Source organism: Panthera leo, chromosome B3 (assembly GCF_018350215.1).
Source record: "Panthera leo isolate Ple1 chromosome B3, P.leo_Ple1_pat1.1, whole genome shotgun sequence".
Lineage (NCBI taxonomy): Eukaryota > Metazoa > Chordata > Mammalia > Carnivora > Felidae > Panthera > Panthera leo.
Window position 1 is genome coordinate 48,048,976 of NC_056684.1, and position 24,446 is coordinate 48,073,421.

Here is a 24,446-nt window from a genome sequence, read left to right on the forward strand (position 1 = left end):
TTTGCAGGGAAATTAAGAATATACAATGGATAATTAAGTAGTGAACATGAAAACTAAGCTGGGAGGAAGGGAATAAAGAACTGGGGGGAGATACAGATCTGTATAATAAAAATGTATTTGACTATACACAACTATCTTATGTACGTGATAGCAATTTGTAAACTACACAATATTAAACAAAAGGACCATTAATATAACAGCTCTACAGGACACATCTAGGCAAAAATTTAAAAAACTTTCTTTGCAAAATAAGAACTTGAAGAAATTAAGAAAATGATTTTGAGTAGTTTTGCTATAAAAGCAAAAAAGAATAAAGTATCTTCAAGAAATGATACAAACATCAATTTTAGCTGGGGAAAAAGATAAAAAGAGAGCAGACTTTTTAAAAAGTGAGTTACTAATGATAAGCATGTTTGTGTGACACAATCCATGGTCAGAGAAACTTGTGGATGTACCTGCTGACTTTAATTTGACCAAAACCAACATAAAACAGAGATTAAGTCTTCCACACATGATAAACAATAAGGATCTAACATAAAAACACATCATAAGCAACTAAAACAAATAATCAAAACTTGTTAAATGACTATTTAGAGATCATGGAAAAGAGTAGGATGGTGATTCCTGACAGAAGGGAAATAAATGAAGTAGTCCTATAATCACCCCAGCATTCTGCGTCAAGGCAACACCCACACTTTGGGTACAAGGAGAAAACACAAATAGAGCTCAAGGTCTGTTGAGCTGAGTAAGGAGACAGAGATGGGAGTTGGAGGAGACTGAAGCAGCTAGAATTTCTAAGAAGGGTTCAAGTAAGGAGGAACTCCATTAGGAAGGAACTTCAGGAATCCACATACTGAGGATTAGGCCACACCTGCATACAGAGAAACTCAACAAGGCCAGCAAAGAACAAGCAGGAAGTGTATATAGAACAATTCACGTCATTCAGACAAGGAACGAAGACATTTGAGCTCTATACAGACAGAAGTGAGAGTCCATAGTGATAATCTAAGGCATTCAGTGGAGATTTTGGAAGATATCTTTAAGGGAAGCCTTGGTAGTAGAGTTGAATTATTCTTGGAGGCTACTCTAGACACACCCAGCCAAACTTAAAAACAGGCCTCAAAGGGACTATATTGAAAAATATCTGTTAAAACCCAATACTAGCTTCAAAGAGCACACTAAACACAGACACTCAATAATATAACATTCACAATGTCTATCATCCAATATAAAATCACTAACCAATTCTAGAAGCAGGAAAATGTGTTAATTATATACATTATTATAATGAGAACATAAAGTGAAAATATAAAACAGAATCAAATGGAACTTCTACAGATAAATAATATATCCGAATGAACTTTTCACTGGGTTAAGAATAAGAACACATCAGACATTGAAAAGAAAAGATGAGTGAACTACTGAAGACATAGCAACAGAATCTATCCAAACAAAAAATATAAAGGAAAAAGGCTTAAAAACATCAGTGACCTAATATCATTGATATATTATCAGTGTGATAATATCAAGTGGTGTAACAAAAGTATAACTGAAGTCTCAGGGGAGAGAAAGAGAGGATAAAGAAAAAATACTGAAAGAAATAATTGCCAACATTTTCCAAATTTCAGGAACATTATAAACCCACAGATCCAAAAAGTTCGACAAACTTCAAGCAGAATAAACACATTCTCCACACAAAACTAAGAAAACACATCATTATCAAATTGCTGAAAACCAGTACCAGGGAATGTCTTAAAAGCAGAGATAAAAGATGTAAAAATAAAAAGGCAGACAGAGCAAAGAATTACTGTGAAATTTTTGTCAGAAATGACATAACCTAGGAGACAGTGGGATGGTATCTTTAAAGTACTAAAAGAAGACAAAAATTTTCAACTGATAATTCTATCTCTAGAGGAAAATACCCTTCAAAAACGTAAGGGTCCAAACACAAGTGCATACAAAATTGATGAAATATGAATAATACCTGTGGCGTGTACCAATGTTGGTTTCCTGGTTTTGATATTGTACTGTAATTATGTTCAATGTTATCAATGAGGGAACTGAGTGAAGGGTACACAGGACTTATTATTTTTCCAGCTTTCTGTGAATCTATAATTTTCAAAATAAAAAAAATTTAAAGAAAACAGTCTTTTTTCAAAGAAACAAAAACAAAGAATCAGTAATTAGCAAACTGATACCACAAAAATGGAAAGAGCAGTTATTTCAAGCAGACATATACAAAAACAGATCTAAAGAATGAAGAATACCAGAAATGGCAAGTATAAAAGGCATTTTCATACGTTAATCTTTTTATTTTTTTATTTTTTTTATTTATTTTTTTTTTAACGTTTATTTATTTTTGAGACAGAGAGAGACACAGCATGAACGGGGGAGGGGCAGAGAGAGAGGGAGACACAGAATCGGAAGCAGGCTCCAGGCTCTGAGCCATCAGCCCAGAGCCCGACGCGGGGCTCGAACTCGCGGACCGCGAGATCGTGACCTGAGCTGAAGCCGGCCGCTTAACCGACTGAGCCACCCAGGCGCCCCCGTTAATCTTTTTAAACTATAACTATTTAAAGAAATATTGTGAGATTTATGACATTTAAAAGTAAATGTATAACAACACAAGCATAAAGGAAAGGAGGTAGAAATGGAGTATATGGTTGTGAGCGTCTTATATTTGAAATAGTATAACATGATTTGAAGGTAGATTGTGATATGGTAAATATGTTTTTTGTGTTTGATGTAATTTATGCATGCAAACATTTTTGATGTTTTTTGTGTTGAGTCTAACATAAAAATATAAAACAAAGATATAGCCAATAGGGGAAAAACCACAAAATACTAAAAAATATTTAATTCACAAGAGAAAGGAAGTAACAGAACAGTTAGAAAAGCAAGATGATAGATTTAAATCCAAATATCAAAACCTGAATTAATGTAATTGGTATGAACATGCCAATGAGAGACGAGACCATCGAAGTAGATAAAAAAGCAAAACCCAATTTTGTACTGGCTATAACAAACTCATTCTCAGTATAAAAGGCAGATGACAAGTAAAAAGATGTATCACACAAACACTATGCATCATGAAGCTGGAACTACTACACTAATATCAGAAAAAGTAAGTCGACTTTGGAACAAGAAATATCATCAGAGATTTTAAAAAAGTATTTACAAAGAAGCATTAATCAAAACCACTACAATCCTAATTCTGCAGGCATCCAAAATAGAGACTGAAAATACATGAATCCAAAACTGATATAACTGAAAGGAGAAAAAGACAAATCCACAACTCTAGTCAGAGATTTCAGCATCGGCACCTAATAAATGATTAAGCACTTTAACAACACCATCAACAAACTCACCCTAATACTTGCAGAACACTCCACTCAACACAGCATACTATATATTTTTTTCAAATTACATGAAGTATTCATCAAAAGATGCTAAATGCTGGTCCATAAAACTAGTTGAGATAAATTTTAAAAGAATGAAATCATACAGGGTAGGTTCTCACACCACAGAATTAAATTAGAAATCAACAGAAAGACATGAAAAATGCCCAATTATTTAGAAATTAAACAATATACTTCTATATAATCCAATGATCAAGAAAAATTATAAAGGAAATGGGAATATACATTGAACTTAATGAAAATAAAAAGACAACATCAAAATTTGTGGAATGCAGATAAGGCAGCACTTAGAGGAAAATTTATAGCTTTAAGTGCTTATGTAAGCAAAGAAGAGACAGATAGAAATTTGAGAGTTGCCAGCTAACATGGAGGAGCAGCAAGGAAGTTTTTTTTGCCTCTCTTGTCCCTGAAATGCAGCCAGATCAACACCAAACCATCTTGCACACCTAGAAAACTGATTTGAGGATTAACATAACAATACAACCTGAACCACAGAATTCAGCAGGTACGTGGCACAGAGACATGAAATGGGGAGAGAGAAGCCAGAGAGGGTAGGGAGCTGGTTTTGCTTGCAGAGAGAGGATGGAGAGTACAGAAAAAGCACTCCCCCCTAAAGCAGCTGGAGGGAAAGAGAAAGAGTAGAAAACCTGCAAGGGACTGAACAAGAAAGGGAGAAAGGAGAGGGTTTGGATACCTTTCAGACTGTATGAACAGGGGAGTACAGAGTCTGAAACTCTGCAGCTTGATACCTGGTGGAGCTCTAGTAGGAAGAGCGAATCCCCAGGAGAAGACAGTGAGGACCAAGGGGTCCTCAGGCCACATGGAGAGTGGCGGTTCCCCTGCTGGGAGGACATTTGATAGAGGCTGTGCAGCCTCCCCAAAGGCAAAGGTCCCAGGGGTTTCTGGAGAACAGCCATGTTTGCTGGTGTTGGAACAAGGACGTTGAGGGTGAAACCTGGTGCCAGATGTGTGTTGTAACTTCCCATAATCCTTGAAACACTGCTGCTACATGATTGTGCAAACTTTTTCTGGGGCAGGTAGGCACCTGGCTGTAGTCTCTGGGAATCTGCAGCAAAGCAGTCATGTGAAAGTTCCTGAGGGCAGGCCAGCACCTAGCCATTCCCCAGAGGGTCTGAGTGGGTCAAAGCTGCAGGGCCCTCAGAAGTGAGGGGTCTAGAAACACAGCCCCATCTGAGATAAAACTTAGGACAGGTGCTGCCTGGCAGGCTGATGGCTTGGTCACAGTATAGAAGTGGTGAGTTAACAGAAGCTGGAGACAAAGGAGGGGTGCTTGATTGCTAATGCTCAAGAGCACAGAGTTCTGATACTAGAGACAGGGTAGCTGGGTGATACCATTTTCACCCCTCTGTTGCCACATGTGCCACAATAATCCACACCAGTAAATTAAGCAGTGCCATCTACCAGTAAATTAGGCAGTGCCATCTAGTGGAGAATAGTGTCCTTACTCCAAGCCCTGTCCAACTGGGCCAACCGTTCCCTAGAGGACCTCAAGTCTCTCTGCCTGCATAGTTCACGGACTATAAAGTGCTTCATAGTTGGACTTCTAGGGTAAACTGGACATAACTTTAATCATATTTCATTCTGTTCACTGGTCCATCTATCAATTTTTTTCCTTTTATTCTTGAATATAGGAAGAGAAAACAATTATTTTTATAAAGAAGATTTTTAATTTTTTCTACTATATTTTTTACTTTTTGGTAAATTTTTTAGTTCTATTTTACTCTCACCATTTCAATTTATTCTATTTTAGTGTATTCATCTTTTAAAATTTTCAAACTTTTTTTTTCTTTTCTTTCCCTTTTTTCTCTACTCTATCAAGCCTCTTTCAACAACAAGACCAAAACACATTTAGAATCTAGCATCTTTTGTTTTTTTCTGTGTTGCTTTTAATTAATTATTTATTTATTTTATTGTATTAATTTTCTTCCTGCAAAATGACAAAACGAAGGATTCACCCCAAAAGAAAACAGGACGAAATGACAGCCAGGGACTTAATAAAAGTAAGATGTATGAACTAGAATTCAGAATCACAATAATAAGAATACTACCTGGGGTTTAAAAAAGCATAGAATCCCTTTCTGCAGAGATAAAAAAAAGTAAAATCTAGTCAAGATGACATTAAAAGTGTTGTAACTTAGATGCACTCTCACATGGATGCCCCAGTGGCAAGGATGGATGAAGCAGAGCAGTGAATCAACGATACAGAGGACACACTTATGGAGAATAATGAAGCAGGAAAAAAGAGGGAAACTAAGGCAAAAGAGCACAATATAAGAATTAGAGAACTCAGGGACTCATTAAAAAGGAATAACATTTGAATCATAGGAACTCCAGAAGATGAAGAGAGAGAAAAAGGGGTAGAAGTTTTATGTGAGCAAATCATAGAGGAAACTTTCCTAACCTGGGGAAAGACACAGACATTAAAATCCAGGACACAGAGAACTCTCATTAGATTCAACAAAAACCAACCATTGACAAGACATATCATAGTCAAATTCACAAAATACTCAGACAAGGAAAGAATCATGAAAGCAGCAAGGGAAAAAAGTCCTTAACCTACAAGGGAAGACAGATCAGGTTCACAGCAGACCAATTCACAGAAACTTGGCAGGCCAGAAAGGAGTGGCAGGATATATTCAATGTGCTGAATCAGAAAAATATGCAGCCAAGAATTCTTTATCCAGCAAGTCTGTCATTCAAAATAGGAGAGAAAAAAAGTTACCCAAACAAACACTAAAGCAATTCATGACCATTAAACCAGCCCTGAAAGAAAATTTAAGAGGGACTCTCTGAGGGGAGAAAAGATGGGGAAAAAAAAGACCCAAAGCAACAAAGACTAGAAAGGACCAGAGAACACCACCAGGAACACCAACTCTACAGGCAACATAATGACAATAAATTACTATCTTTCAGTACTCACTCTAAATATAAATGGACTAAACGCTCCAATCAAAAGACATAGGGTAACAGAATGGATAAGGAAACAAGATCCATCTATATGCTTTTTACAAGAGACCCATTTTATTTTTATTTTTATTTATTTTTTTAATACGAAATTTATTGTCAAATTGGTTTCCATACAACACCCAGTGCTCATCCCAAAAGGTGCCCTCCTCAAAACCCATCACCCATCCTCCCTTCCCTCCCACCCCCCATCAACCCTCAGTTTATTCTCAGTTTTTAAAAGTCTCTTTGGCAAGAGACCCATTTTAGACCTAAAGCCACCTTCAGATTGAAAGTAAGGAGATGGAGAGCCATCTATCATGCTAATGGTCACCAAAAGAAAGCCCTAGTAGCCATACTTATATCAGACAATCTAGATTTTAAAATAAAGACTGTAACAAGAAATTAAGAAGGGCATTATATCATAATTAAGGGGTCTATCCACCAAGAAGATCTAACAGAGTAAAGATTTATGCTCCAAGTGTGGAAATACCCAAATATATAAATCAATTAATCACAAACATAAACTCATCGATAATAATATCATACTAGCAGGGGACTTCAACACCCCACTTACAACAATGGACAGATCATCTAAACAGAAAATCAACAAGGAAACAATGGCTTTGAATGACACACTGAACCGGATGGACTTAACAGATATATTCAGAACATTTCACCCTAAAGCAGCAAATACACATTCTTCTTGAGTGCACATGGAACATTCGCCAGAAGAGATCACATACTGGGACACAAATCAGCCCTCCACATGTACAAAGAGATAGAGATCATACCATGCATATTTTCAGACCACAGTGCTATGAAACTTGAAATCAATCACAAGAAAAAACTTGGAAAGATAACAAATACTTGGAGACTAAAGAACATCCTACTAAAGAATGAATAGGCTAACCAAGAAGTGAAAGAGAAAATTAACAAGTACATGGAAGCCAATGAAAATGATAACACCACAGCTCAAAACCTCTGGGACGCAGTAAAAGTGGTCATAAGAGGGAAGTACATAGCAATCCAGGCCTTTCTTAAGAAGGAAAAAAGGTCTCAGAAACACAATCTAACCTTATACCTTAAAGAGCTGGAAAAAGAACAGCAAATAAAACCCCAAAACAGCAGAAAACAGGAAATAATAAAGATTAGAGCAGAGATGAATACTACTGAAACCAACAAAAGTAGTAGAACAGATTAATGAAACCAGGAGCTGGTTCTTTGAAAGAAGTAACAAAGTTGATAAACCCCTAGCCAAATTGATCAAAAAGAAAAAGGAAAGGATCCAACTAAACAAAATCAAGATGAAACAGGAGAAATCACAACTAACACAGCAGAAATAAAAACAATAGGAGAGTATTATGAGTAATTATACACCAATAAATTAAGCAATCTGGAAGAAATGGACAAACTCCTAGAAACATATAAACTACCAAAACTGAAACAGGAAGAAACAGAAAATTTAACAGACCCATAACCGGTAAAGAAATCAAATTAGTAATCAAAAATCTCTCTCAAAAAAACAAAACAAAACAAAACAAAAAAACATGAGTCCAGGGCCGGATGGCTTTCCAGGGGAATTCTACCAAACATTTAAAGAAAAGTTAGCACCTATTCTTTTGAAGCTGTTTGAAAAAACAGAAATGGAAGGAAAACTTCGAAACTCATTCTATGAAGCCAGCATTACCTTGATTCCAAAACTAGACAAAGATCCCACTAAAAAGGAGAACTACAGACCAATTTCCCTGATGAACATGGATGCAAAATCCTCAACAAGATCTAGCCAACCAGATTCAACAATACATTAAAAGAATTATTCACCATGACCAAGTGGGATTTATACCTGGGATGCAGGGCTGGTTCAACATCTGCTAAATAATCAATGTGATATATCACACCAATAAAAGAAAGGACAAGAACCACATGCTCCTCTTAATAGATGCAGAGAAAGCATCTCACAAAATACAGTATCCTTTCTTGATAAAAACCCTCAAGAAAGTAGGGATAAAGGATCATACTTCAAGATCATAAAATAGGGATAGAAGATCATACCTCAAGATCATAAAAGCCATATATGAAAGACCCACTGGTAATATCATCCCCAATGGGGGAAAAATGAGAGCTTTACCCCTAAGGTCCGGAACACAACAGGAATGTCCACTCTCACCACTGTTATTCAACACAGGATGGGAAGTCCTTGCCTCAGCAAACACAAAGGAATAAAAGGCATCCCAATCGGCAAGGAGGAAGTCAAACTTTCACTCTTCGCAGACGACATGATATTCTATACAGAAACTCAAAAGATTTCACCAAAAAACTGCTAGAATTGATCCATGAATTCAGCAAAGTCGCAGGATGTAAGATCAATGCACAGAAATCAGTTGCATTCCTATACACCAATAATGAAGCCACAGAAAGAGAAATCCAGGAATCGACCCCATTTACGATTGCACCAAAACCCATAAAATACCTAGGAACAAACCTAACCAAAGATGTGAAAAATCTATACACTGAAAACTATAGAAAGCTTATGAAAGAAATTGAAGAAGACATTAAAAAAATGGAAAAATATTCCATGCTCATGGATTGGAAGAATATTGTTAAAATGTTGATACTACCCAAAGCAATCTACATATTCAATGCAATCCCTATCAAATTAATACCAGCATTCTTCACAAAGCTAGAACAAACAATCCTAAAATTTGTATGGAACCAGATAAGACCCTGACTAGCCAAAGAAATCCTGAAAAAGAAAACCAAAGCTGGAGGCATCACAATCCCACACTTCAACATGTATTAAAAGGCCAGAATCATCAAGAGAGTATTGTACTTGCACAAAAACACACACTCAGATCAATGGAACAGAATAGACAACCCAGAAATGGACCCACAAACGTACGGCCAACTAATCTTTGACAAAGCAGAGAAGAATATCTAATGGAATAAAGACAGTCTCTTCAGCAAATGATGCTGGGAAAAATGGACAGCAACATGCAGAAAAATGCATCTGGACTACTTTCTTGCACCATAAACAAAAATAAACTCAAAATGGATGAAAGACCTAAATGTAAGACAGGAAGCCATCAAAATCCTAGAGAAAGCAGGTAGCAATCTCTTTGACCTTGGCTGCAGAAACTTCTTACTTGACATGTCTCTGGAGGCAAGGCAAACAAAAGCAAAAATGAATTATTGGGACCTCATGAAGATAAAAAGCTTCTGCCCAGCAAAGGAAACAATCAGCAAAACTAAAAGGCAACCGACAGAATGGGAGAAGGTATTTGCAAAGGACATATTGGATAAAGGGTTAGTATCCAAAATCTGTAAAGAACTTACCAAGCTCAACACCCAAAAAACAAATAATCCAGTGAAGAAATGGGAAAAAGACATAAATAGACACTTTTCCAAAGAAGACATTCAGATGACTAACAGACACATGAAAAGATGCTCAACATCACTCATCATCAGGGAAATACAAACATCACTCATCATCAGGAAACACACAATGAGACACCACCCCACACCAGTCAGAATGGCTAACATCAACACAGGCACCAACAGATGTTGGCAAGGATGTGGAGAAAGAGGATCTCTTTTGCACTGCTGGTGGGAACACAAACTGGTACAGCCACTCTGGAAAACAGTATGGAGGTTCCTCAAAAAATTAAAAATACAACTACTCTATGACCCAGCAACTGCACTACTAGGTATTTACCCAAGGGATACAGGTGTGCTGTTTCGAAGGGGCACATGCATCCCAATGTTTATAGCTCTACTATCAACAATAGCCAAAGAATGGAAAGAGCCCAAATGTCCATCAACTGATGAATGGATAAAGAAGATGTGGCATATATATACACAATGGAATATTACTCAGTGCTCAAAAAGAATAAAATCTTGCTATTTGCAACAATGTGGAAGGAACTACAGTTTATTATCCTAAGCAAAATAAGTCACAAAAAGACAAATATCATGATTTCACTCATATGTGTAATTTAAGAAAAAAAACCAAACAAACATAGGGGAAGGGAAGGATAAATAAGATAAAAACAGAGAAGGGACACAAACCATAAGAGACTCTGAAATACAGGGAACAAACTGAGGGTCACTGGAGGGGAGGAAGGAGAGGGATGGGTTAAATGAGTGATGGGCATTAAGGAGGACACCTGTTGGGATGAGAATTGGGTGTTATAGGTTAAGTGATGAATCACTCAGTTCTACTCCTGAAATCATTATTAAACTATATACTATATGTTAACCTGTATTTAAATTTAAATGTTCATTTGAATTAAAATGTTCTAAAATTGATCATGGTGATAGTTGCACAATTCTGTGAATATATTAAAAGCCACTAAATTGGGGGACACCCAGTGGCTTAGTCAGTTAAGCATCTCACTCTTGATTTCAGCTTGGTTCATGATCACATGGTTCATGAGTTTGAGCCCTGCATTGGGATCTGCACTGACAGTGCAGAGCCTGCTTGGGAATCTCTCTCTCCCCCTTTCTCTCTGTCCCTCTCCCACTCATGCTGGATGCCTCTCTTTCTCTCTCAAAATAAGTAAACTTTAAGAAAAAGTCACCAAATTGTATACTTTAAAAGGGTGATTTCAGGGTGCCTGGGTGGCTCAGTCTGTTAAGCATCCAACTTTGCCTCAAGCCGTGATCTCACAGCTCATGAGTTCAAGCCCCGCATTGACTCTTGCTGACAGCTCAGAGCCTGGAGCCTGCTTTGGAATCTGTGTCTCCCTCTCTCTTTCTCCCCTTCTCCTGCTTGTGCTCTGTCTCTCTCTCAAAAATAAATAAACATTAAAAAAATTAAAAAAAATTTTAGAGTGTGGTGTGTAGTATATGTGAATTTTATCTCAATAAATCTATTAATATTCTCCTATATATGGTGGAAGACTTTTTAGTAAACACTAACAAAATAAGTGAACAAAAGTGATGTCTACACAAACATGCAACTTTAATGTTTTATAGTGTTTTTAACATTAGGGCAGGAAAAATCACAAAATTATTACCTTTTCTACTGAAGACAGCTGTTGCTGTAATCCATCACATTTTTTATTTAGCTCCTCAAAAAGAGTTTTATATTTTTCTGTTTGAGACTGTTGCAAATTAATTGTTCGCTGCTGTCTCATACAATCTTCTTCCAAGTTTTTTATTTGAGACTTTAAATCCTGAATTTCATTTTCCTATAGTTATAAAATTACAGATTATGTGAAAAATACACAAGATTTGGTATCAAAACATAAAGCAGAAAACAAAAAGGAGTTTCCGATGATTTTTAATGAGATACTTATATCCATTTCAAGGAGAATAACAAATTGTGTTCCATTCTCATCTTCAAAAATAGAAGTTTCATTTGTGTTTAATAGCTTCCATTTGTAAATCTTATACAAAAAATTCTAACTGCTAACAAGTATTTAAAATTTTTTCACTTAGTGAAAATTCAACATCTCAGATTAGAATATAAGTCAGTATTTACATACAATTTTTAATTCAAAAGTTAACTGTAAATTACATGTCAATAAACATTTATTGTAAAAATAATGAAACTGCTCCTAACATATCTTTAAATATAGAGCATTTAGTTTAAAAAACATACCTTCTTATTGCATTCATATACAACATTATCCAATTCCTCCTGCATAACACGGAGTTTGGCCTTTAGAAATCTGTTCTGTGCTTCTGTGGATTTAAATGATTATATTTATTGTCCTTCACTGAATCTAAGATGCCATTAACTGCAGACAGACCATTTTATGAGGAAAAAGAATGCTCAAGATGGCAAGTTTATCAGGAGACCCCTGTTTGAGAACACTAAAGACACTGAATACTCATACTATCAAGGTAAAGGAAAAACAAATCCACCCAACAGAAAGGAACTGTTCACATTTCAACAGTGGAACTGAGTAAAGAGGGGAAAAAAACCCAAAAACCTCTCCTTAGAATCTGAACCACAAGCCAGTATTCACTCTTGCAAACTGAATTTGTCTTTACCAAGGTGGTACAAAATACCTCAGTCAAAATTTAAAGTGGTTTCAGGTTGGTAACATCCCCAGGTGTTTGGCAGAAACAAACACAAAACCACTCGAACAAAACTCAACTTCAGTCTCAGCCATTGTAATTATAAAATACCATTGACTGTAACACACATGCCAATTTCACGGAAGTTATAATGTAGTCTATGTGCCTTAGAAGCAAAGAAATACACTAATACCTTACTGCTGAAGCTTTCTCGCACAAACTCTAAGATCTGCCTTTGCAAAGTATTTCATTGCTACCTAAAGTTCTTTATTCAATGATATCAGCAGTAAATCTTTGATGTTTCTAGGTGTATACAAGTAAATAAAGTGAAAACTGAAATTAGCACTCACTCCATAATTCATTCAATCATTCATTGAAAAAATATACATTAAGTCTCTACAATGTTCCAGACCTAATGGGGATAAAACAAGCTTTGCCTTCATGGATCTTATGTTGAGTAAACACCCTGAGTGGTCTCTGAGAAGTCATTAGAATATACCCCAGAGAATGCACAAAATCTCTTCATCCATACTCCTTCCAAAGCTCTTTTTATTTTTTTTTTAAGTTTATTTGAGAGAGAGAGAGAGAGTGCACATGTGGGCTGGGGAGGTACAGGGAGACAGGAAGAGAGAAAGAGAGAATCCCAAGCAGGCTCCGTGCTGTCAGCACAGAGCCTGACGCAAGGCTAGATCTCCCGAACCATGAGATCATGACCTGAGCCAAGATGAAGAGTCTGACGTTTGACTGAGCCACCCAGGTGCCCCCAAAGCTCTATTAAATGCTTCCAGTGTTATCATGGAGATGATTAATGATGACTGGCTCTAACCCACCTAGATCTCTCCAGCCTCAACTCTCCTTCAAGCCTCTCGTGTCACTCCAGGTTAGCACAGGATAGAAGGGAAATGATAAATTTAAAAATGTGAAGTTTGCAGTAGCTGTTCTCTAAGGGGAAAGGAGGAAGAATGCGAGAGCCTGAGTTTGTCCATCTCTTTCTCTCCCCAACTAACCTTAGTGTCATCAAGGAGTTAAGTGCTCTCATCTCTGTAGGCCACAGCATTAACCTCCCATCCCCATCTCCCTCTGACTTTAGTCTTAGAAAGCAGTATGTGCTACTAAACTACTTTTCTTATCTTTTCCTCTTGCCTGTAAGATACCCATTCATATCTGGAATAAGAGAAAAACTCCCCCAAAAGGGGAGATACCTAGGCCAAAGACTCTGGAAAGGGAATGCAGGGAGACAAAGTGGCAGAGAGGTGATTCAGCAATAAAAACCAAGTGGCAATATAAGGTAGTCTGTTGTATTGGTTCTATGTATCTGGGAGTGGGAATATTGTAATGGGACCACGGGTGACTATGTACTGAGAAACAGCCAACATGTGACCAGTGTGTCCTTGAAGGCATCTTGACAAAGACCTAAAGGCAGCTTCCTGCTTCCTTTATCTTCTCTTCTGACAAGTACACCCAGAAAGCTTAGATTTACTAGCCAGTAAATGTGATAAATTCATAAATGAATTGCTCATTTATGAATGAGTAGCATGTAGCACAATAATCATTATACATAAATTGTTATTGTTTTCACAGAATCAGAATTTTAAAGATAACCTTATGACCATCTAATATAAACTGCTAAATTTTGAAATTAAGAAATTGCAATTACAGAGAGGCCAAGTGGCTTGCCTGAACTTACAATTATAGTTCAGTATTAACTCTTCATCTACACTCAACTGTCTTATGTTTATAATAGCATAGGTGGCACCTCATAAATTCAACAGTTCTAGAGGCACTACTGATAATGTTTTTAGAGTATCTAAACTTATTATTATTTTTCAAAGTGATATGCAGAGAATGAGTTTATAAGAAAGAAAATCACATTCATTAGAAAACTAATTTGATTATTTTAACTGATGCCACATGAGTGATTCATTTATCCTTTTAACATGCCATAAGTAGAATACGGTAACAATCAATGAAAGAAATACAAAGACATTGGGTTTTAAAAAGTATTTTAATGTTTAATGATAAGGTATGGGGCATTTTAACCTTAGTTGAACAGTGGTCAATGAAACCAATACCATATAGTCTTTTTCATTTTTACTTTTTATAATGGAAAATGTCAAACATATAAAAGTAGAAAGACACTGTCAATGAAAAACCACTTTCCTATCATCCATCTTCAACAACTGACTCATAACCAATTTTATGTCATCTATAATTCCACTCATTCCTCCTACCATCATGTCCCACTAGATGATTTTGAAACAAGTGCAAGATATCACAATACTTTTTTTAAATGCAAAAAAATATTTCCCAAATATCTGTTTCTAAGTAATTGTGATATACAGATAAAAATAAACAGAAGAAAACTTACCTATTCCAATGTCATTACTAACACCACAAAAAATATCATCATCGATATAATCAGGTAAGCCTTCTTCCTCCAGTTGCCCTTCAATTTTACTAATTGTTTTAGCAAGAGAAAAGTCTGAGAAATCCTCTGGAATGGCAACATCATTGGCAGTCTGTACATCAAAGTATTTCAATTTTATACTATAAATAAACATACACACACATATACATACTCATTATATATTATATACAATGTCAACACACAAAGGAAATATGACTTTTATCCAAATAAAAAAGATCAAAATTATTAATTAAAAAATTATTAATTTTGAATTTATGATGAAACCTATAATTGATACTTCCAAGGATTATATTATAAAAGACTTGGCTGACTTTCAATCTTTATGAATCACACGGCCACAGAGCTAGAGAAGGCTTATGAAACCAGTTTGTCTACACATTGCCTCCAAACAAGTAAACATCAAAACTAAGAGTGCTGAACTTGGCCTCCCAAGTTAGATCCAGACTGTGGATTTTAACTTATATGCTGCTGAAGAACTATATAAAGTGATATTGCATTTAGCCATAATTCTGCAAACACTGAGAATAATACCTCTTAAGAATTAGAGTGAACATTTATTAGCTCAATCAAAATCAACTTTTTTTTCCACCTAAAGAAACACATTCTAACCAGAACCAAAATCAACCAAAAATTGGATTTGCTTTTCTTAACAAGAGAAGAAATATGAAATAAAAGTCACTAGTAAAGGCATTAAGGAATGAGCCAAGCCTAACCCATCAAGTTTATGATTCCAAAAGCCTTGTTTTTAACTTTTTACTTAATTTAAAGCCTAACTTTCTTTTAATACATAAGCACAGACTTCAGAATTCTATTTATAAAAACAACCTTTTCCTTAAAAAGTAGTTTTGAAGTCTGAAAATAAGATAACCAGTTATGTATGCATGCATGTACTGATGTACGCAGTATATGTTCTCTTTTCTTCTATCAATTTATTTATTTATTTTAATGTTTATGTATTTTGAGAGAAAGAGACCATGAGTGTAACCAGGGGAGGGACAGAGGGAGGGACAGAGAGAGAGAAAGAGAGAGAGAGAAAAGAGGGAGGGAGGGAGGGAGAGAGGGAGGGAGGGAGGGAGAGAGGGAGGGAGAGGGAGAGAAGGAGAGAGGGAGGGAGAGGGAGAGAGGGAGGGAGAGGGAGGGAGAGGGAGGGAGAGGGAGGGAGAGGGGGAGAGGGGGAGAGGGGGAGAGGGGGAGAGGGAGGGAGAGGGGGAGAGGGGGAGAGGGGGAGAGGGGGAGAGGGGGAGAGGGGGAGGGGGAGAGGGGGAGAGGGGGAGAGGGGGAGAGGGGGAGAGGGGGAGAGGGGGAGAGGGGGAGAGGGGGAGAGGGGGAGAGGGGGAGAGGGGGAGAGGGGGGGAGGGAGAGGGAGAGGGAGAGGGAGAGGGAGAGGGAGAGGGAGAGGGAGAGGGAGGGAGAGGGAGAGGGAGAGGGAGAGGGAGAGGGAGAGGGAGAGGGAGAGGGAGAGAATCCCAAGCAGGCTCCACGCTATCAGTGCAGAGCTCAATGTGAGGCTCGATCCTACGAACCATGAGATTATGACCTGAGCCGAAACCAATTTGGACCCTCAACCAACTGAGCCACCAGGCTCCCCTATCAATCTATTTTAGATTTATTTTATTTTCCTTATCCCTTCACTGTATTTTTTCTTTTATTCAAAAAACAAAAAAAGTTATTTAGCCTATTAAAAGACACCAACATTAACAAAGATTTTTCCAGGATTATAATGCAGTATCAGTTTGGATAAGTAATAGACACTTAATAATTTACTGTGAATAAGAAGCGTGTTGGTACAACCCATTGTAGGTATGACCTTCCTTTTCCAGAAGGTCTCCTATCCTAGATTGCCTCTTGGGTCCCCTTTTCAAGCTTAAACTACTAAGAACCGTCTTGAATTCTTTATCACCAAAAACAATAGAATGTAAATTATAATGATACTAGAGTGTTATTTAGAGCCTACCAAATCACTCTGTATGTCAATACACACAATAATGTATGGTGTTCTATTAAATGTTCGAAAAAGTAGACTAGTCTGAGAGAACTAAGCAAAGACACCTATGTTCTAGACTCAGTTCTAAGAAAATATCTCACTAAAAATAACATTTAAAAATTTGAAATGTGGCGATTTTGCTTAAAAGAACTGTGTACAATGTTTACTAACTGCTGTAAGACATTTCTGAGTTGAGAATGTTTTAAATTACTGAATGTAGATAAGATATATACGATGCCAGGTATAAAAAGATCTGGAGAAAGAGAAAGAGCTTAATATAACTAAAATCATGATAGTATGAATCATAAAACTAAAAAAATAGAAAGTAATACTTTTAAAACTGTACTATACCTTGAATTTGTTTTCCTTCCTTTATTTGTAGAGTGTAGTCTGTTTTGAATCTTGTTCACTGCATCAACATTTTTGGTCTTTGGCTACATCAAAGAATTTAAATTATTGATTAATTAGATTCTAATCATTTGCCCTGGAAAGCAGTTTTGTAATACAGAGAACTGCTAGTTTACTACACAGAAGAACTCCTATTTTCATGGAATTATTGAATTGTATTTTAAAGAATCCCAGAAACTGTATAGCTGGAAAAGACCTAGATATCACTAGCACCAACAGGTTCAAAGATAAGGAAAATGAGTCCCATAAAGTCAAGGATATTCAGCTGGCTAGTGGAATATTAAACCGGATGTTATGACTCACAGAACTGAGTTCTCCTCACTGATTATTCCCCAGGCAGGCCTTCACATAGGCTTTTTTCTTGGCCTTGATATCTGTGGGTGGGGAACCTGTAGATCTCAATAAGCCCATAACCTGTAATAGTGATCTATACACTGCAAATATTTAAATGAATGAATAAACCTTTCAAATTACCTTCTTAGTATATAAATAATTTTCGTTTTTGGGTCGAATACCTGGTAAATTTCAGCTTCAGAGGGAAAACAAACTCCTTAGGTTACAGATTCATTTTACTCAGAATTTCTTCCAGTATATAACCAAATTGTTCAGTGAAATTATGAGACAAAAAAGGATTCAGCTTATTTTATAAGTAACACATCATGAAGGCATCTCTTCTAAGTATCAAGGCTTATATTCTATTTCTGTAGAGTCATACTCCTCTCTTTTGTTCTAAGAAAAGCCTAAAAAATAACCTAAATTCTATACAACGTAATTACATTTACAGCAAGTTCAATTTCATACCTTAGTTTCTGAATGAAGATGAACTATCCCTTCAGACAACAGACCTCTACAGACCAAAAATAAACATTATACATTAATAATAGATGATACTACGCTGAGACACAATAAAAGTCAACAGTAATTACATCTGAAAGGGAAAATAGACAACTACCAAGTAGACTTTGCTATAATTCTAGTTATGCGCATGTTAATTTATTAACACAAGAAAATTGCTTTGGTTAAATAATTCACCTTTAAGAAGTTATAATGTAATACCAATATTTTTGTAGGAAAATGAAGCACAAACTTTAACAAATTAAAATCATAAGGAGTGATTATTGCCACACACAGGGATTATCTATTTTACAAAATAATTCACCACAAGGCTTTTTAGTGTGAGCCCGCCCAGTGTTATCCTTTGTTTAATGCATTTAAATACGTGGTCTGTATTTGTTTCTCCCATTACACTGTGAAATCCATGAAGGTAGGAATCATGTCTGCCTTGTTCACTGCTCTATGCCTAGTACATGGTGTAGTACATGGTATATAGGTTCTTAAATTGTCACCAAGTAAATATTTGCTAAATGCATGAATCTAAAATACAATTCATTTTTTAAACATTTTAACTTCACATTTTTTTAATTGACATACAATAGTCTATTAGTTTCAGGTGTACATCATAGTGATTCAGTATTTTTATACAATACAAAATGATCTCCACAATAGGTCTAGTTGCCATCTGTCACCGTACAAAGTTGTTATAATATTACTGACTATATTCCCTGTGGTGTACATTACATCCCTGTGACTGACTTAATTTATTACTAGAAATTTGTACCTCTAAAATACAACTCATTTTTCTGCGCAGTTTTCAAAATATGTTTTTATTTAGTACAAAGAGTGTTTATGGGGTCTGCACTCTCTGGCCCATGGGCTGAATCCATCCACATCAACACATTTTCACATTATCTATGGCTGTTTTCACACTACCAGCAGCGAAGTTGAGTAGTGACAAAAACTGTAAAGCTGACAAATACAAAAATATTTACTATCTGGCTCTTCACAGGAAGATTCTGCCTACCCCCTGATCAATTGTCTAGATCATCCCCATTACATATATTATTATTTCTATATCTTGTTGCTATTAAAAAACAAAACAGGCACTGGGTGTCTCAGTTGGTGAAGTGTCCTATTCTTGATTTCGGCCCAGGTCATGATCTCATGGTTTGTGGGATGGAGCTCTGCGTGCAGCTCTTCACTGACTGTGTGGAGCCGGATGGGGATTCTCTCCCTCCCTCTCTGCCTTTCCCCCACTCACATTCTCACTCTCTTTCTCCCAAAATAAATAAATAAATAAATAAATAAATAAATAAATACATAAATAAATAAAATACTTAAAAAACAAAACACTTCATCATATCCCCCTGAGAACTCATTACCAGAATAAGGACATAAAAACAAAATTACTTTCTATCAGATGTCACCTACTGAACTAGTTACACATAGGTTATTTCAATATTAAATACAAAAATATACTTAGATAGATATTACATACAACCTCTCAAAGAACCAGAAATAGCTTTGCAAAGAATAAAAAGAAGGCTTTAAAACAGCTTAAAATTACAGACTAAGAATCATTCTCACATATGATATTAAAATGTTACCAAATTTTGTACAAAATTTTAGCTGTCCTCTTCCATGGCCTTCATATCAAAAATATTTGCCATTTCCTTACATTTTCTGTAGCTTCCATTGTTCCTTCCCAGATACACAAACGTATCAGCCAAAAGACATTTAACGGTTATCTGTCTCCCTCAGGTTTAGCTGAGTGACATTACTTTGCTAGTGTATTTCTGTGAAAAATGAACTGAAATACAGTATTCTAGTTACTTTCATTACATTTCTCCATGAAAGGTTTGTACGTAACATGACTGAAATGATTTGTGTGGTAAACCTTGCTTCCAACAGATCGAAGGATATGTATCCCATACTGTTAAGAAGCTAGATTCTGGTTTTCCAACTGTATTGTTTGGCAGAGTAACCTTGGATGTTGAAGACCTATTATAATGTATACTGCCTGACCATAATCATTTAGGTGTATTATTCTCCAAGCTAAAATGGATTGTCTCTCTACAGAATTACCTTCCAGATTCAGCAATTCCCAACTAATAGTCAAGTAGCATGTTTAAAAGCCAATTGTTCAAACAGTAGTATTTTTTTAAAAAGTCACCTGACCAAGGTAAACAGAGGTGTCATCACCACTTTGCACTTAAGGAAAATTTTGTGAAAGAAAACCAACAGATTTATCTTTAGGCTTGTGAAATCAGTCTCTCACTTGCTTCAACAGAAACTAGGCATTAGCAGTCATTACCATCATTTCAATCTATTCATTTACTTGATAAAAGCCATGCCTCATCTTCTCTGTAATCCAAATTTTGGAATTTTGATAGCATCATTTCCCATAAAGTATCAGAAAGTGTTATATATAATAAGGATAAGTTGTTTCACGTGTGTATGTCAAATGATGATATAAAAAAATTTTTATGGGAAAAAATTTTATTAAAAAAAATTAAAATGCACCAGGCATTAACTCCTTGGAAGCAGGACCTGGTCTGTTATCACTGTATCACCAGTAGCTAGACCTGGCATGGATGGTGTTCAAAAATTGTTTCTTTTTTTTTTCAGAAAGATTTACTGATTTACAGTAAAATATACTCTTTTTAGCTATACAGCTCTATAAATTTTAACAAACTTTATGATCATATAACCATAACAACCAAGACAGAGAATGTTTCCATCACCCCCAAAAGTTCCCTTGTGCTTTGCAGTTAATTATCTCCCCTCCACAACATAAAACCACGAATCAGATTCTGTCTCTATAGTTTTACCATTTCCAGAATGTCAAATAAAGGAACATAGGGATAAGGGAAAAAAAAGAGAGAGAGAGAGAGAGGCAAACTAGAAAATAGACTCTTAACTACAGAGAACAAACTGATGGTTACCAGAGGGGAGGTGAAAGGTGGGGGGATGGGTGAAATAGGTGATGGGGATTAAGCTGTGCACTTGTCATGATGAGCACAGGGTGATGTATGGCAGTGTTGAATCACTATATTGTACACCTGAAACTAATATTACACTGTATGGTAACTAACTGGAATTTAAATAAAAACTTTAAAAAAATGGAATCATACAGCATACATATATTTTAGTCTAGCTTCTTCACTTAGCTTCTATGTTGCTGCTGCATCAATAGTTCATTGCTTGTTACTGCCAAGTAGTATTCCATTGCATGGATATAACATAATTTGCTTATCCTACCTGTTTACTACTTGATAGATATTTGAGTTGTTCCAGTTTTGCAATTATAAATAAAAGTGCTATAAACATTCGCATAAAGGTTTTTGTTTGGACATGTGTCTTCATTTCTCTTGGGTAACCAGCGAAAGGAGAATTGCTGTATCATACGCAGTATTTTTGAGTAAATGAATGATGTCCCAATATTTCAAGTATGAGCCAAATATACTACTGCTTAAATAACACATTTCTTTTCTGTTTCTAAGCCTTCTAAGGTGTTTAAACATTAGACCCTCTTGGGGCTGTGCTGCTTTCACAGCCTGCTTCTTCATCTCAGAAGAATGGGAGGACACACAGCTGTTTTAAGATTTAAACAGTCACAGTTTTAGTCTATCACTCAAAGTTTCTTTGCCAATAAAACTCCCTCAAAAACTAGTGGATTTCACACCTATTTGATTCCAGTTAGTTCTGTGTGCCATTACCACACCTACAGTTCTCTCCGAGACTGTATTTCTTTAAACTGAACACCTCACCCTCCTCCCCTTCTCCTTCCTGACTTTAAAAATGGCTTACTTTGAGGTTGTCAGGCTTCTATGGGGAAACTACAGCTTTAGTTAGATCTTTGTACTGAGCCATTTTACCCAATTGGAAAGTTTCACTAGGTGCCATTCAAAATGATCCTTGCCCTGAAGAATCTTAATCCACTGTAAAGTTTTATCAATAGCATGAAGCGCACATCTTTAGTTTGACTTTTACTTCAAGGCTGAGTTTTAATAGGCTTTTGTTCCTCAAAGAATTTCTCTATATCATAATTTCTCTTGTCAAAAAGCAGCTGATTCTACAAAGCAAGAGTCATCAAGACAGTGAGGGAGGGCATAAGAAAAGATATATAGATTGGGACGCCTGGGTGGCTCAGTTGGTTGAGTGTCCAACTTCAGCTCAGGTCATGATCTCATGGTCCATGAGTTCGAGCCTTGCATCAGGCTCTGTGCTGACAGCTCAGAGCCTAGAGCCTGCTTTGGATTCTGTGTCTCCTTATCTCTCTGCGCCTCCCCTGCTCACACTCTGTCTTTCTCTCTCTCAAAAATAAATAAACATTAAAAAAATTAAAAAAAAAAAAGATATATAGATCAATTGGGTAGAATTGAGAGTCCACCAATAAAACCATGTGTCTCTGGTCAGGTGAGTTTTGACAAAAGTGCCAAGACCATTCAGTGGGCAAAGAATAATACAGCTAATAGTAACTAACAGCACATACTACTAATATTCTGTTTTCCAACCTCTCTCCCTAACGCACAAGTTCATTTGACACCTGTTCTGCCTTCCCATTTAGCAAAGGTGGCAGTTTTACTAAATCTACTGCTGGTACATTTAATACAACTTCTCTATCTTTCCAGGATCAGTTTCCTCACTGGCTACCACCTAACTACAAAGCTAAAGCCACACTTTTTTCTACCGTAAGTTCCATATGGTCACCCAGAGACAAGGCTGGGAGATTTCATCAACTGGATTTTCACTGATCATGGCATAGAAAGACTCAGCTTGAGGTTCAAAACCCAACTCCTATCTGTTGGCTTCGAAGAGAATAGTCTGACTTTTGCTCATAGCAAGAAACTTAGAATGTTGGGTGATCATTATTGCCTCAGCTTTAAGATTTTATAGTTTTATTCACATAGATTTTTTATGTTTCCTGTTAAATTTATTCCTAAATACTTTTTGGGTCCCTATTTTTTTCTTTTAACATACCTGAAGTCCACATGAAATTCAAGGCAAAAAAGATCTAATATATTTTATTTTTACGAATTTATTTATTTTTACCTAATTTTCATATGCAATTTTAAAAGAAAGTATAGGATGTAAGAACAGGTTCGGAAATCTTACCAACTGTGGTTTGCATCTCAGTGAAATCACATATTATCTATATATCCTTGGGCAAGCTCCTGAACTTTGCTAAGTTCTAGTTTCCTCATTTTTAAAATGAGGACAATAACATTTATTTCAAAATAGTACTCTGAGAATTAAAGGAGATAAAGTAGGTAAAGGGTTTACATTGTGTCTGGCTGATATAAGCTCCCATTTTATTACTACATTATACATTACATTATTCTTCAAATTATAAATTTCCAATACTTACATGCAAAAAGATCTTACATAAAAAAAGATCCAAATGCATCATCAAAAAAATGGTATTTGAGATTTAACTTACTTTAAATTGCAATCCTCTTCCTTTTCATATGATTTAATTTGTGTTGAAACAGGCCTCGATTGGTCTTCTTGCTGATCTCTCTAGTTAAATGAGTAAAGGTAAGTCATATAAACAAAAATCACAAAACCAGGATATGGTTAAGTGCCTTTCTGATCATTAATCATTTCAGAGTTGTCCATAGTTTCCATGAAATCCAGGCACAGAATTCGAAATGTTATGGTATGAATATAAGGTTTGGAACAATATAAGGTTTGGAATATAAGGTTTGGAACCTTCCAAAAGGTTTGGAACAATGTAATTTCGCCTTTCATTCTTTTTGGATTAAGAAAGTCAATTTTAAAGGAAAAATGTATCAATGCCTTATGTGATCTTGTCTAACTCCTGTTTCCCCACTACATTAGTCTTCCAACTTGTAACATACAAAGGAAATTAGGCTCACAGGAAATGAGAACATAAATCTGTTTAATGGGTAGAAATGCTTATCTCAAAATAGGCAAGACTTCAATGTTAAGAAGATCATGAAGCACTAAAGTACTAAGTTTTTTGTAATGATGTATCAAGAAATGAAAGTGAGTAAACAAAAATTCAAGGGAGCAAAAGTTATATCCATTAGCTTCTGTGGGGCAGCAATGTCTTCTCCCCTTTCCCAGCCCTTCCTGGGCTTCTACTTTACTCTTTTTCGGGTAGAGGTAGATTGTCCCTATTAGAGGATTCTTGGAGCAATAAATCCCTCATTTTCCTATAATATGGTTTGTTATTTTCCTACTCTAGACACTGGCAAAAACTAAAAGATATCATAAATATTTTACTAAAAGTAAATTTTTAATTACAAATGAAACTAGCAAGTCTATAACCATTATCTGAATACATTACCTGAAAAGAATGTGATGTGTGTGTATGTATGTGTGTATATATGTGTGTACATGTATATTATAT

The 24,446-nt window shown here is 36.0% G+C and overlaps 1 protein-coding gene across 2 annotated transcripts in view; it reads right to left on the minus strand.

Annotated features, from left to right (window-relative positions):
• The window catches only part of TEX9 (testis expressed 9), a 64,170-nt gene that overhangs the window by 29,355 nt on the left and 10,369 nt on the right, over positions 1-24,446 (minus strand). For both annotated transcript variants that reach the window (XM_042941938.1, XM_042941939.1), the window contains 6 exons: positions 23,511-23,590; positions 18,032-18,077; positions 17,174-17,256; positions 14,779-14,957; positions 11,989-12,071; positions 11,402-11,575 (listed from right to left, as the gene is read on the minus strand). In XM_042941938.1, coding sequence (XP_042797872.1) covers positions 11,402-11,575; positions 11,989-12,071; positions 14,779-14,957; positions 17,174-17,256; positions 18,032-18,077; positions 23,511-23,590 — 645 coding nt within the window. The remainder of the gene's footprint in view (positions 1-11,401; positions 11,576-11,988; positions 12,072-14,778; positions 14,958-17,173; positions 17,257-18,031; positions 18,078-23,510; positions 23,591-24,446) is intronic.